The following is a 12,637-nucleotide window of genomic DNA, read 5'->3' on the forward strand; positions in this document are numbered from 1 at the left end:
GGCTGGATGTGGCTCTGGGCAGCCTGGTCTGGTGGCTGGCGACCCTGCACACAACAGGGGGTTGAAACCGGATGATCGTTGTGGTCCTTTTCAACCCAGGCCATTCTTTTCAACCTGTGATTCTGCGATAATGGGAAGGAGTTCTTGAAAGACAAAGGGCACGTTACAGAATGTAACAAATGCAGTTCTAACCCCTTTCTCTGCCCTCTGTGCTTATTTTGAGGCTTTAAATGGCTCCTTCTGGACATGAAATGTCATAGTGTTTTTTCTCACATCGTGACTCCGTAATTACAAAACAGGATTGCCACTCACTGTTTCTTGTGGGCTTAAAAGCATTCTGTGTACCCCAGAGTGCTTCTGAGGGCGATAATCTCTCTGAGGTGGCCCAGCCAGCACTGCTGATTGCTGTCCCTGAGGTGAGGCCACAGCTGCTGTGCGTCTTCATCTCAGAGCAGCAGTGCTGCGCTCCCATTTCTTGCTACTGCTGCTTGCCATGAGTGTCAGAGCGAGACCTGCTAGAAGTGGGGGGTGCTGGAGGCTGGAATGTAATGAATAGCATTTCAAACATCACAGTTTTTGTTTCAAAATCATTACTTTAAAAAATGAAACAACTGCTCGTTTTGGTCCCTTGGAGGTGTGCAAAATATAATAGAGCCACTTCTATTAATTTCAAGGAAGAACAGCATCAGAGAGAGCTCTCCCTGCTTCGCAAGCGACTGGAAGATCTCGAAACCAGGCAGAGAAAGCAGCTGCAGGAGCTTGGGCCGGCTGGGGAGCGGCTCACAGCAGGAACATGCAGGGAGCTGGCGTCCAGCAGGGGAGCAGAGGGAGCTGCTGTGCAGAGCGAGGACTCTGCATAAGGCGTGCAAACTGTAGGTGCTGTTTGCAGTAGCTTCTCCTGGCTACGTGCTCTTAATATCCTCCAAAGCACGACTGTGTGTGCGGAGGTGCGGGAAATACATCCTGTGTAGTTTTGTGTTTTGATAGACTGCCATCCGTTAGCAAACGGGATGGTATCCGAATGAAAACCGTTGTAACAGCATTTTGAAAATATCTTTATAGAAATGCTATACAAATATTTGGAAGTCAAGACAAAAACTACATTTTTGATAGTACTCCAGCTGCTGGAATCCACGCCTGGAGTGGTGCTCCAAAATTCCCATGCAGACAGATGGGGTGAAATGGGTGCTCCTGACTTTGCTCTTGTCCATGTGCCTCTTGGTTTCGTAACATCAAGAAGCAACAATCAGTTTTTAAAAAAATACTGTTGTAGAGATGAAGTGTAACAAATTGCCTTCAGGTGATGAAAACGTTAGTTTGTATTTGTTGCCATTGTAGCTTGTTTTGTCAGCTACAATAAATTTATTTATTTAAGGTTTAAGTTGTTTTCCTTGGTTATCAACTTAACACCTGTGGAGATTCAGTTAATTTTTGATGACTTGATAGTGAAAACTTGGAGGTGTGGGGTGTCTTTTTCTTACTGTTTTGTTTTTTTCAGGATACTACAGTGTAAATTCATTAAAGTGTTTAATACTTGACTGCATATTGTTGGAACTGTAGGAACAGTCAGCTGAGGAACGAGCTGCAGATGGTGGCTGGCATTGTCATGCATTCAGCTTTGCTCTCCAGCATGTTTTACTTTCTGTGCTATAGGTAAACATAAGTGCTGCATTACGGTTTCCTAAGTGCTCTCCAAGGAAAGCAGTGCATGGCACCTGTAACTGCTGGAAGCAACGGAAGCTGATTATACTGCATCTTGCACTCCCCTCCTGGCCCGGGCACCACTGCAAAACTGTTTGCTCTCTCAACCATTTTAAAATACACAAAGTAATCTAACCAGCCTTCAAATGCACTTTATTTGAGATAAACCCATACAAACACCAACATGTATTTGTCGTTTGCACTTTTTTCAAACCATTCATTTTAAACAACAGGTTAACTTCTGTACAACAGGAATTACTTTACACATTAGTAGCATTTGACTTTAAATGACTGCAAAATAATGCTCTGTAAGCTAGTGTTAGAAAATAAGCTGTTTGCAATAGCTGTTTGCCTGTAAACATGTGGAAATCAGTTCAAGAGAGGTTTGCTTTCATTTTAGAGAACGCGACTACAGTTGTTGGGTTGCCAGAAGGCAGCTTTAGTCATACCTTGTTTTGTCCGAGTAACAGCAGACTGTGAGGGTGGGAGTTGTGCCAATGTTTTGTGAGGTCCCAAACCTACCACAAGAGCTACAATCACTTCATTATACTTCACGTCACTTTGTGAGATCCACTTCATGGTTTACAAAGTCCCAGCATGACTTTAAATGGGCTACAACAGAGTGAAGCTGGTTAGGAGGCTCCGATACAAGGCAAGAATCCTATTCAAGGCCGTAGGCAAAGCTACAGGGCCTGCTTCGACACATACTTAATCTCTAGAAATCATTAACGCTATTGCAGCAAACAAGCAGTAGTACAAATACAGAATAGGACTGGTTTCAGTTTTCTCATCATATAAACACACAGAGTGAGGTTCACAGGATCAGACCCACGCAAACAGATTCTATTTTACAGCTTTCCAAGCAGAAGCTGTGAGTTGTGCTTCTGCCTGTACAGAAGGTCACTGTTGAACAAAACGAGCGCGTTTCCTTCTCATGCACTTCCAGCCATCAACCGAAATGGAGCTCGACTCGTGAGACGTCTGCCTGAGTGCAGTGAGCAAACTGCTGATGCCTGTCCTTCAGTGGTAGTTACTGTGCTTTATCATTGATTAGTTTGACGCTGCTTAAAAAGGTCAGGTTAAGAACATTAAAAATCACAGCCCTTAAGTACAGCTGATCTGCGTTTATGTGCTACTCGAGCCACAGTCCACTCCTTTAGGACAGAGGGCAAGACAGGTTAGATTGGTTCGGCTCTTTTCCATTAAAATGAAACTTACCACGCCTGGCAGAGGAGAGAACTGCTGAAAGCACTGCAACATTGTAGTGCAGCTTCCTGAACAAAGCCATACATTCCATCAAATATAAAGTGTAAACTTAATAGCAAGTATAAGACTTGAATTAAAACAAAGCCATCACAGTACGGACAGGCGGCTCCCCTCTCTGATCTGCAAGAGGAACAATTTGTGCAATCGTAGGGCAGGGAGGGGGCAGACCAGTAGGCAACGTGTTTTGTTTTGTTTTGTTCTTCCCATGGGAGCAGATGCCCTTGCTTCAGCCCAGGTGTGGCTGTTTGCCCCCCCCTGCTGCTGGCCGGCCATGCACAGCCAGCCTGGCCAGCTCTGCTCTGCTGGTGTGCTGTGACCTCTGGGCATCACCAAAGCAGTGCTGCACGGGAACACCTGTTTGGAGTGCTCAGCTGCCTGGGAGCCATGTGCCACATCTCTGCCTCATCCCAAGACCCAGAGGATGCTGCCTGCTCTAAGTGTGAGCCGGTTGTACCAAGGCAGAGGACAGCGCGTGGCTGCCCGGTGGTGGGGCCCTCAGGAGCCTCGAGGCAATGCTTTTTGGGCCTTCTCCCACCTTGTAGAGGAGATGCTGCTGATCAAAGCCCTGCCTGAAAATTGGGTGCTGGCTGAAGCCTTAGTATGTGCCATTATAGCAATCAAGCAGAGCCCGTGGTGACCAAACCTTGCAGCTCACATGGAAGTGCAGCTGTGTGGCAGCAGAACGGCACCACAGCTCTTCCATTGGGTGTCAGCCACAAATGCAATGCTTCTTCCTCCCAGGGCTTTCTTTGAAAACATCCACGCCTCAAAAACCTCCCCAGCAGGATGAGGGCAGGCTGCCCAAGCCCTAACTAACCTTCTTTTGACAAAACCATTGTTTGGACAACCTGGAAAAATACAATGTGATGCTGGCATTGGGTTTGTGAGCCACCTGCACACAGGCAGTGAGGCTGACAGAGCTGGCAGAGAGGGGCTGTTCTCTGAGCGCAGCCATCACAGCTGCCTGTTCTGAGGCAGCGTGGCCGCAGAGGTTACACCTCGGAAGCTGCTCACAGGGGCTTCACAGCTTGTCTAAGGATGGAGAGGCAGAAATGTAAACACAGACTGATGCCAGAGCAGGTCCTTTCTCCGAAGCCCTGATCTGTGGTTGGCTCCCCCTGCAAAGCCATTTCTAAACTCCTGCCATGTGGCATTTGCACTTCAAAGCTCAGCCCCCACCCCCTTGCAAAGCAAGCTTCTCCCAAGTGTCACTGGGTGCTGCTTTTCATTGCAACAGGAGCCAGCCTACATTTGCCTGGAAGGAAGGAGCCTGCAGCTGGCCAGCATGCTGACCCCACAGCCTGTCTGCGGCTGTGGGAAGGGTGTGGCAAACCATCATCAGCTTTCTCTTTTCCAAACAGAGCAAAGCAACGTAAAGGTTCACATGAGCAACTCCGAGCTTGCAGCGTGCAGATTCTACAAGCTGCTGTGCAGTCTGTGGGAAGCTTACAGAGGCAGTAGCTGGCAGTACCTGGGTTCAAGTACCTAAAACCTCTGGGCTGCCAGTGCCAGCCTCAGCTGCACCGTCACATTGGCATGTCCAATATCCAGCCCTGTGCACCCTTCGTTCCCAAACTGGGGTATGGAATGGTCAGAGTGAAGCAGTGTTCAAGTGGCTCGAGCCCTGTACAGAGTCATTCAGAACTGCCTGGGGAGCAGCAGCGCTTATTTCAAGTTCCCCGCAGTGATGCTGTGAGGCAGTGCTTTGCTCAAACCCATTTGCATTTCTTCTTTTCATCAAATAAGGCTTTTACTTGCTGGAGCTGTTTCTGGACATCTTCAAACCCCCGTTCTCGCTCAAGTTTGCTGACAATCTGTTAACAATTAGCAAAAAAGGGAATCATTTTGTTAGTGTTTCTTTGATTTGCTGCTCTTTAAAGCCTACTTGTCTTCATTCCAGCAGCCACTGGCAGAAGAACTCATCTGAATGCCCGTCTGTATGTAAACATTCTCTTCTGACTTCAGCACTTCATTTTAGTAGCTTTCCTTTCAAGTCATTATAATTACAGCAATTGCAACACTCTACACAAGAACGACAGAGCCAAACTAAGAAGCAGATGAATCCCCTCCACATTCAGCTTCTGGAGTGCGTGGGGCAGTTTTACTCCAGTGCAGATTTATCCTCCTTTATTTCTCCTCCTCCCTTAAGCTGCCACCCCCCAGCTCCCCTTTGGCACCCAGCAGGCAGTGGGAAGCAGCCCGGAGCACTGCTGTGTCAGAGAATGCTGCTGGCACCTCTACAAAGGGGCCAAGAGCAATGGCAGAGGTGTAGCTGTTCCTCCTCCCCCCACTCCTCCCCCGTGCCTGGGGGAAACACAGGGAGAGTGTCCTAAGGATGGGGTTAAGTGTAGTGAGGTTTTATGCCTTCAAAAGAGCAAAAATTGGCATTAAGATTGGAATGTATCTTGAACTCTTCTGTGTCAGCGATTCTAATAAGCTTAATAAACCGTCCTGCTTTTCCAATTATTACGTCAAGCTTTTTAGAAGTTTGATGCCAAAGCCAGATAACTCAAGATGCTGGAGACCAGAAATAGGAGCCATCAGGTGCCCGGCAGCTGGGCGCTGCAGCCAGGCAGCCACTGTGCTGCTGAGAGACCCTGGGACTGCACCTCAGATGCCTCTGCAGCTGCAGGTACTGCAGCCTCTCATGAACAGCCAAGCAAACTGAAATGAGAATCCCCCTGGGGAGGGAGCAGGGAGCTCCTCACAGAGTGGCCTGGAGGCAGCCAGTGGCGAAGTGAATCCAGGTGAGAAAAGGTTCTTTGTTAGTAATAGCTCCATAGCTTCTTTTCCTTAAGAGAAAGTGTGTTGGAGCAGAGGGCTGTGATGGGAAAAGAGCAGACATGTCTTGCTGCAGGGCTGAGTGCTCTGCTGAGGGGTTTGTGCCAACTGTTACGATCCCTGGTGCTGAACCCTGATCTGTTTTCTCACTCCCCGGAGAAAAGGAGCGCAAGCACAGGAGCCATGGCAGGCAATAAGGGATACTGTGCAAACGCCACAACACAAAGCACTGGCTACTTTCTCTGCAGGGAGAGTTCTGTGGTGCAGCAAAGCAGTGCTGACATCAGGGTGCATCACACCCTGGGCTGGCAAACCCACATGCAGATGGGACTGCAGCAACACCACGTCAGTGGCATCCAGCAGGGAGAAGTCTGGCCCGGTTGGTGTGCTGGGCGCAGTGAGTGCTTACCTCATCGTAATACTTCACAATGTATCTGTAGATTTCCATCAAGGCCACTTCCTCATTAAATTCATTTTCATGTTTCTAGAACAGAAAAACAGCTCTGGTCAGATGGTTCTCGTCTTTTAAAAAAGCAAACGAAGCTCCCACTTCTCAGCCGCACCTTAGATTCCTGAGTTAGAAATTCTTCAACCTCTGAAGTGGTCAGGGGAGGCAGATCCCTGATGGCTTTGTAGTACGCCTTCACCTCCTTCTTGTACAGCGGAATGTCCTTAGCGTAGAGAAGCTTGTTTGTTGGTGCTTCCTTAAGAGAAAATATTGGAAGCATCGTCAGTTTTCACAGCACACAATTTCCAGAGGTTCCACCTCCACACAGTTAATTGCATCTAATCGTGTCTCTGTGTGACTCACTTCTCTTTGCAGTGGTTCCATGCAAACAATCAAGGTTACAGAAGAAAGATGAAGACCAGACATTGGTAACAGCTCACTGTGTTCTGTGACAGCTGCCATGTAATTATTTTCAGTGGCATCAGGAGTGCTGATTATTTATCTCTCAGACGTTTTTCTTTCTAATCTTTCCTCTGCCCCTCTCTGGACCTGAACGATTGTCAGAGCTGAAGTACAGGGCTTAATGGAGAGCAGATGCAGCAGAGCTGTAGAAAGTTCATAGAATCTTCTGAGTTGGAAGGGACCTTCAAAGGTCACCCAGCCCAATTCCCTGCAATGAGCAGGGATGCCTACAGCTAGCTGCTCAGAGCCCCTCCAGCCTGACCTTGGATGTCTCCAGGGATGGGGCATCTACCACCTCTCTGGGCAACCTGTGCCAGTGCTTCATCACCCTCACTGTAAAACACTTTTTCCTTATATCCAATCAAAACCTCCCCTCTTTTAGTCTGAAATCATCTCCCCTTATCCTGTTACAACAGACTCTGCTAAAGAGTCTCTCCTCTTCTTTCTTGTAAGCTCCCTTTAGATTCTGAAAGGCCGCTCTCAGGTCTCCCCAGAGCATTCCCTTTTCCAGGCTGAACAGCCCCAGCTCTCTCAGTCTGTCCTCACAGGAAGCTGTTCCATCCCTTGCATTATTTTTGTGGCCCTCCTTTGGACACACTCCAACAGATCCACGTCTCTCCTGCACTGAGGACTCCACATCTGGATGCAGTACTCCAGGTGACATCTCACCAGCACAGAGCAGAGGGGCAGGATCACCTCCCTCACCCTGCTGGCCACACCGCCAGCTGCTTTTGATGCAGCCTGGAATACAGTTGCCTTTCTGGGCTGCAAGGGCACGTTGCTGCCTCAGGTCCAGCTTGCCATCCACCAGTAACTCCAAGCCCTTTCTGGCAGGCTTGACCATTTCATCCCTCAGCTTGTACTGATAGCAAGGACTGCCACCACCCAGATGCCAGAACTTGCACGTGGCTTTGTAAAACCTCATGAGGTGCTCCTGGGCCCACTGCACGAGCTTGTCTAAGTCTCTCTGGATGCCATCCCATCCCTCAGGCCTAGGGATCCTGGCACCCAAGTTCCCCTTGGGCAATATGCCAGAGAACCCTCTAAACACCGTGCTGGTAGAGGTTCCCTTGAACATTGTCCCATGCCCTGTCTTTCTCTTTACTTTCCGTGTGCAGAGCCGATTGCCAGGCAAGCAGAGCCAAAGGGACTTCGTTCCTTCTCCAGGACTTCAGCGGCCCAGGTGAGCACTGCTGACCAGTCAGCTTTTAGCTCAGCTGAGGAAATAAGCGCTGGTGTTTGGTAGGAGCCAAAGCTCCATCTGGAAACCATGACTTCAACATGCAAAAGTGGGGGCTGGTAGTTTCCTGTAACTGCTCAAATTTAAATTCTGGGGACTAAATGACACAGCCCTGTGACACCTTGCTTCCCCTGTTTCCACTGTGTGACAAAGCGTTTTCAGCATGTTTGTTTTCTAATTGTCTATACAGAATGTTTTAAGACGAAAGGCTAAAAATCATGACAGTAAATTTATTTTACTAATACTTAGCAATATGTTAATGGCATCACAAACCAGCATGTTTCAGGACACCTTCTTTTCACATGACTAATGGGAGCTGTTGTAGCAACAGGACTTCACAATGGATGGTAGGTGCAGAAACTTAACTGACTGTGCTCATCTCCATTTTTCCCCATCAAGAAAGTGAGGTGATTAGCTTTAGTTCATAACACTCTGCTCCTGAAGCATGAGAAACGAGCGCACTATTCGTTATTTAACAGATGAGCAGTTGGTGCAGCTCAGCTCACACAGGAAATTACTGAATTTTTCTCTACAAAATTTTAGTCTGAAAAATCTCTGGCTTTCTTTCCTTGGTAGCATGAGCCTGAGTAAGTACAGCCAGTTCGCTCCAAAGAAAAGGAATATAGCCTCAGGAAAAAGGAATTCTTTCTGGTCCCCAGACTTTCTGACATTGTACTAGAGAACTTCTGAATGCAAGATTTCTGGATTTGTTCCTTCAGTAAATAATTCTGGATATAAAAAGAGAGTGGCTAACGCCCATGAAAGGAACTGTGTTGAACTTTTGCCCTCTTTCAGATATTCTCACCGATCCCTGTAGCTTACTGTAACTCTTCTCTGCACATCAACAAGCTGCAAAGTCTGAAATACTTCTTAGATAACATTAACGCTTTTATGACCTCTACTTAAAAACTTCATTAAAATTTATACCATTTCCACCCTCTTCCACATATTCTATCCGCTACAGTCTTTTACAAGGGTAGATAACAGCAGGACAAGGGGAAATGGTTTTAAGTTGAAGGAGGGAAGATTTAGGTTGGATATCGGGGGAAGTTCTTTACCAAGAGAGTGGTGAGGTGCTGGAATAGGCTGCCCAGAGATGCTGTGGATGCCCCGTCCTGGAGGTGTTCAAGGCCAGGCTTGACTGGGCCATGGGCAGCCTGGTCTAGTATTAGATATGGAGGTTGGCAGCCCTGCATGCGGCAGGGTGCTGGAGCTTGATGATGATGCTATGAAGATAAGCAGCAGTTACCCATACAAATAGCATTTTACCTGCTGTATCTGTCTATGCCAATGAATTCTTCCGAGTCTTCTAAGATGGAGCAACAAGAAATGGAAGCCTGGCTTAATAACACCACAGCCAATTTTGCCCTCAGCTTCAGTAGATTCACGACTTCTTTCATCCCCCAAATAATTAAATAGTTAGAAAAAAATTAATCACTGGTTGAGAAGTTAGTGATAGCCATGCAGGGCAGCATTACCTTCCCCATTGTCTGTTCTGCTAAAGAAAAGGCATCCATGAAGGCTTGTGCGATGACAGACAGACAGCCATCTATATGTGATGTTTTCTTAACATCAAAGACAAACTGGGGATTCTTCAGTATGTTCACCCAGAAGCGCAGAGGAAGACTAGGAGAGAAAGAACAAGCACCCTGAAGATTTAGCTCAGGCCACGCGACTACTTTATAACAGTACTTTAATCTCACTGTACTCATGGAAGGAAGCATCTTTTTGTGTTGTTTGCTGTTACAAGAGGGATTGGGGAACAGAGGCTACAGAGCAAACCCATCCATCGGTCCCCCCTCCACCTACAAATACGACTCTCAATCTCTTTCTGGCTCTGAAGTCAGTGTGCATACTCCAAAGCCCTGAGAGCTACGGGGGTTTTATCAGTACCTAATCCATGTCCTCACATTATGGGGACACGTCTTCAACCTGACCCACCAAAATCTTATTCTTTGGATTATGGATGACCACCCATCTTTGCAACTACACTTTTGAAGAGCACACGCACTCCTGTGCCTGTCACACAGCCGTACCTGTTGGTTTTCCATATGTGAACCACATCAGGGTCAGTGATTCTTTTGCTTTCGGCCTGGGCGTCCAGAAAGTCAAAAAAGTACTTGATGGCAACAGGTGCTTTATTGTTAGGTAAACTCCAAATACTCCGGAAGAGATTTTCGACAACGGAATGAATTGCAACCTGAGAAGTAAGGAAGCAAGGAGTGCTACAGTTACACAGGAGAAAAACAAGATTTGTCATTGCCGAGAGCTGAATGTGTGCAGGTGAACCCCACGCACAGAAATCACCATGTGTTTGTGGCAAACACCTGGGCCATGGGCTACCGGCAACCGACAGTCAGTAACAAAACTGAAACTACAACCACAGCATAACAAACTGCTTTCACACATCACTACTGCTCTGCTGACGGGAAACAAGTGACAAATGGTACGTGAAAGGAATCGCTCGTGGCATTTCCTGAACAAAGTACCTCAGCTCTTCAGACACTGTTCACACCTCTGCTGAAGGCATTTGCAACACGTGGCTGCAACAAGAGGGAGGTGAGGAACTGAAGTTTAACCATCTCTTGAGGGCATGAGCCTTCAAGCTGCCTTACAGATAGAATGTGAGCTGCTCTCACCAGTAGCACCTCTCAGCCAAGGCGCTGTGGCTGCTGATCTAATTCTACGATAGTGGCTTGGGGTGGCATACAAAGATGAAGAACTAAATGCTGGGTATTCCTGATCCAGAAGTGAAGCTGTTCGGCTGACAAAAGCAAAGTCTGGACTGCTGACAGACACACTGACATCTTCACTAATGGCTTACCCCAGCAATTCCTAAGGGCTGATGCTAGTTTCCATGCCTAATGAGAAGTGACCAGACTTCACTCCCACTTCAAGTAGTGTCCCAAATTGCCTCAGATGCTATCAACAGTCTAATTAAATGATGATTGATAGCTTTTTAAATGCAAGAAGGCGATCGTCATCATCATCCCTTCAGGCCTCTCGTATCTCACAGCTCTCAGCACAGTGCACTGATTAATATTTTAAGTAATACGCTGCTGAAAGAATTTTATATCCCATCTGAGCAAGTCAGAAACAAGATGACATTACTGGAGGGAATAAATGTGGCTAACTCCAAGGGATGTCAACTGTACATATTAAGTAATTATATTACCAATCCCAAGAACCCTGTTTTTAAAAATTCATCTATTTATTTTGGATGCTTCATTGGAGACCCTAAAAAGATTATTTCATTTCATGGGCAGCGTTTGCTGAAACTCAGGCACTAGAACATAAGAAGTTGCCTCTGAGCTGGGCAGACTCCACCAGAGGGCAAATGAATTGCTGACTGACAGGGACTGTTCTTACTCTGTGGAGCTCAGTAGCAAAACTCAATTTCTGTAACCCCAATTAAAAAAAAAAAAAAGTTTCACTTCTTGGGGAGATGGAGTGTGTGAACGTGTGAATAGGAGTATTTTAGACCTCTAGCATTAACAAACCTGAAGTGTGGCTATCTTTACAAATGGTCCCAGTCAGTAGTTTGCAGAGTGATTTTTACAGGCTTTTTATTTAGCATTTGATAATGCACAGGAAGCTTGCACAATTTCTGCTTAAATTTCTATTTTCTTTGTGCAAAACTTGCCAAGCCTAACACCAGCCCCCAAACAAGACCTTCACAGCTTACCTTGGTTGACAGTAGCTTTGTCAGATACATTTCTTTCACTTTAAATTTTTGCTTTCCTTTGTGACCCGATCCTTTCATGTCTTTATTTGCTTCAGAGTCTGGTAAAATCTGTCACGATAAGGTTAGAGAGATTACACAGATACAAATACAGTTCAGTAGTACATCTACTGTGTAACAGTGCAATGACTGAACTCACCAAATGACAGTGCTCATCAGAGTAGTCCACATCTAAACAACAGAAAGCAAAGAGCAAACAGACATTAACGAAACATACAGCTACCAGCTGTGAAGTCTGTGCTGTGATGCGTGAGGGTGCTGAGCAAGCCGATCAGTGTCACACTTTCTTGCCTGCAGGGTGGGGGGAACCTCAGAATTGCACCAGTTTTGGGTCACATCCTAGTTCCAACTTGTCCCACTAAGACGGTTCTAAGCTGCTGCTGGAGTGAGCTGGCTGCAAATATCAGCCCCTCTGAGAGGAGGGTGATCAGCAGCAGAGGAGGTGACTGCACAGTTTCATCTCTGGTAAGAGCCCTTGGTGAGGCAGGCTGAGGTCAGGTTTGAAAGCAATAGCTGGGAATGGGCAACTCTGTTTTTGCTGAGGGAGGAGGCAATGCCACCCCGTGACTCATTCCCCAGGGGCACGTCTTGTAGCTTCAGATGCCCGCTTTGACTGCATGGTGAGTCACAGTCACACGCCACGTGTGTGTTTCTCCCCAGGGGCTGACACTGGAGCAGGGCACACTTCCTGTGCTGCTCTCATCAGTTTGTGCTATTCTCTGGGGTTCCCCGCTTTCCTGCCTATGAGTTTGTGCCTTGAATCACTCAGAAGCCAAGGACTATAGGTCATGCCTCTCTTTACTTTGCCTTCTTTCTTCCTCCTGAGCCCACTGTACGTGCCAGAGGCCCACAGCCAAGGTAGCACGGCTCTTCATCTGGCTCAGTTCTGCTGAAGTGCCAATTTTTCTGAGCTGCTATTGACTGAGACACAACCTGTCATAGCTCGGCTCTCTGCATTCCCAGCCCATTCTCTACAAAAGATCAAATAGATTGCAGT

The 12,637-nt window shown here is 47.1% G+C and overlaps 1 protein-coding gene across 1 annotated transcript in view; it reads right to left on the reverse strand.

The window, feature by feature from the left end:
• Nucleotides 1-4,676: 4,676 nt before the first annotated feature.
• PLXNC1 (plexin C1) overlaps nucleotides 4,677-12,637 on the reverse strand; it is a gene marked incomplete at both ends in the record, with an annotated part of 65,339 nt that continues 57,378 nt past the window's right edge. The window contains 7 exons of the mRNA XM_079549372.1: nucleotides 4,677-4,781; nucleotides 6,158-6,232; nucleotides 6,312-6,452; nucleotides 9,377-9,524; nucleotides 9,935-10,098; nucleotides 11,584-11,691; nucleotides 11,780-11,811. Of these exons, the coding sequence (XP_079405498.1) occupies nucleotides 4,677-4,781; nucleotides 6,158-6,232; nucleotides 6,312-6,452; nucleotides 9,377-9,524; nucleotides 9,935-10,098; nucleotides 11,584-11,691; nucleotides 11,780-11,811 (773 nt within the window). The remainder of the gene's footprint in view (nucleotides 4,782-6,157; nucleotides 6,233-6,311; nucleotides 6,453-9,376; nucleotides 9,525-9,934; nucleotides 10,099-11,583; nucleotides 11,692-11,779; nucleotides 11,812-12,637) is intronic.

The sequence above is a fragment of the Tetrao urogallus genome (genome assembly GCF_951394365.1).
Source record: "Tetrao urogallus genome assembly, chromosome: 1".
In the NCBI taxonomy this organism is placed as follows: Eukaryota; Metazoa; Chordata; class Aves; order Galliformes; family Phasianidae; genus Tetrao; species Tetrao urogallus.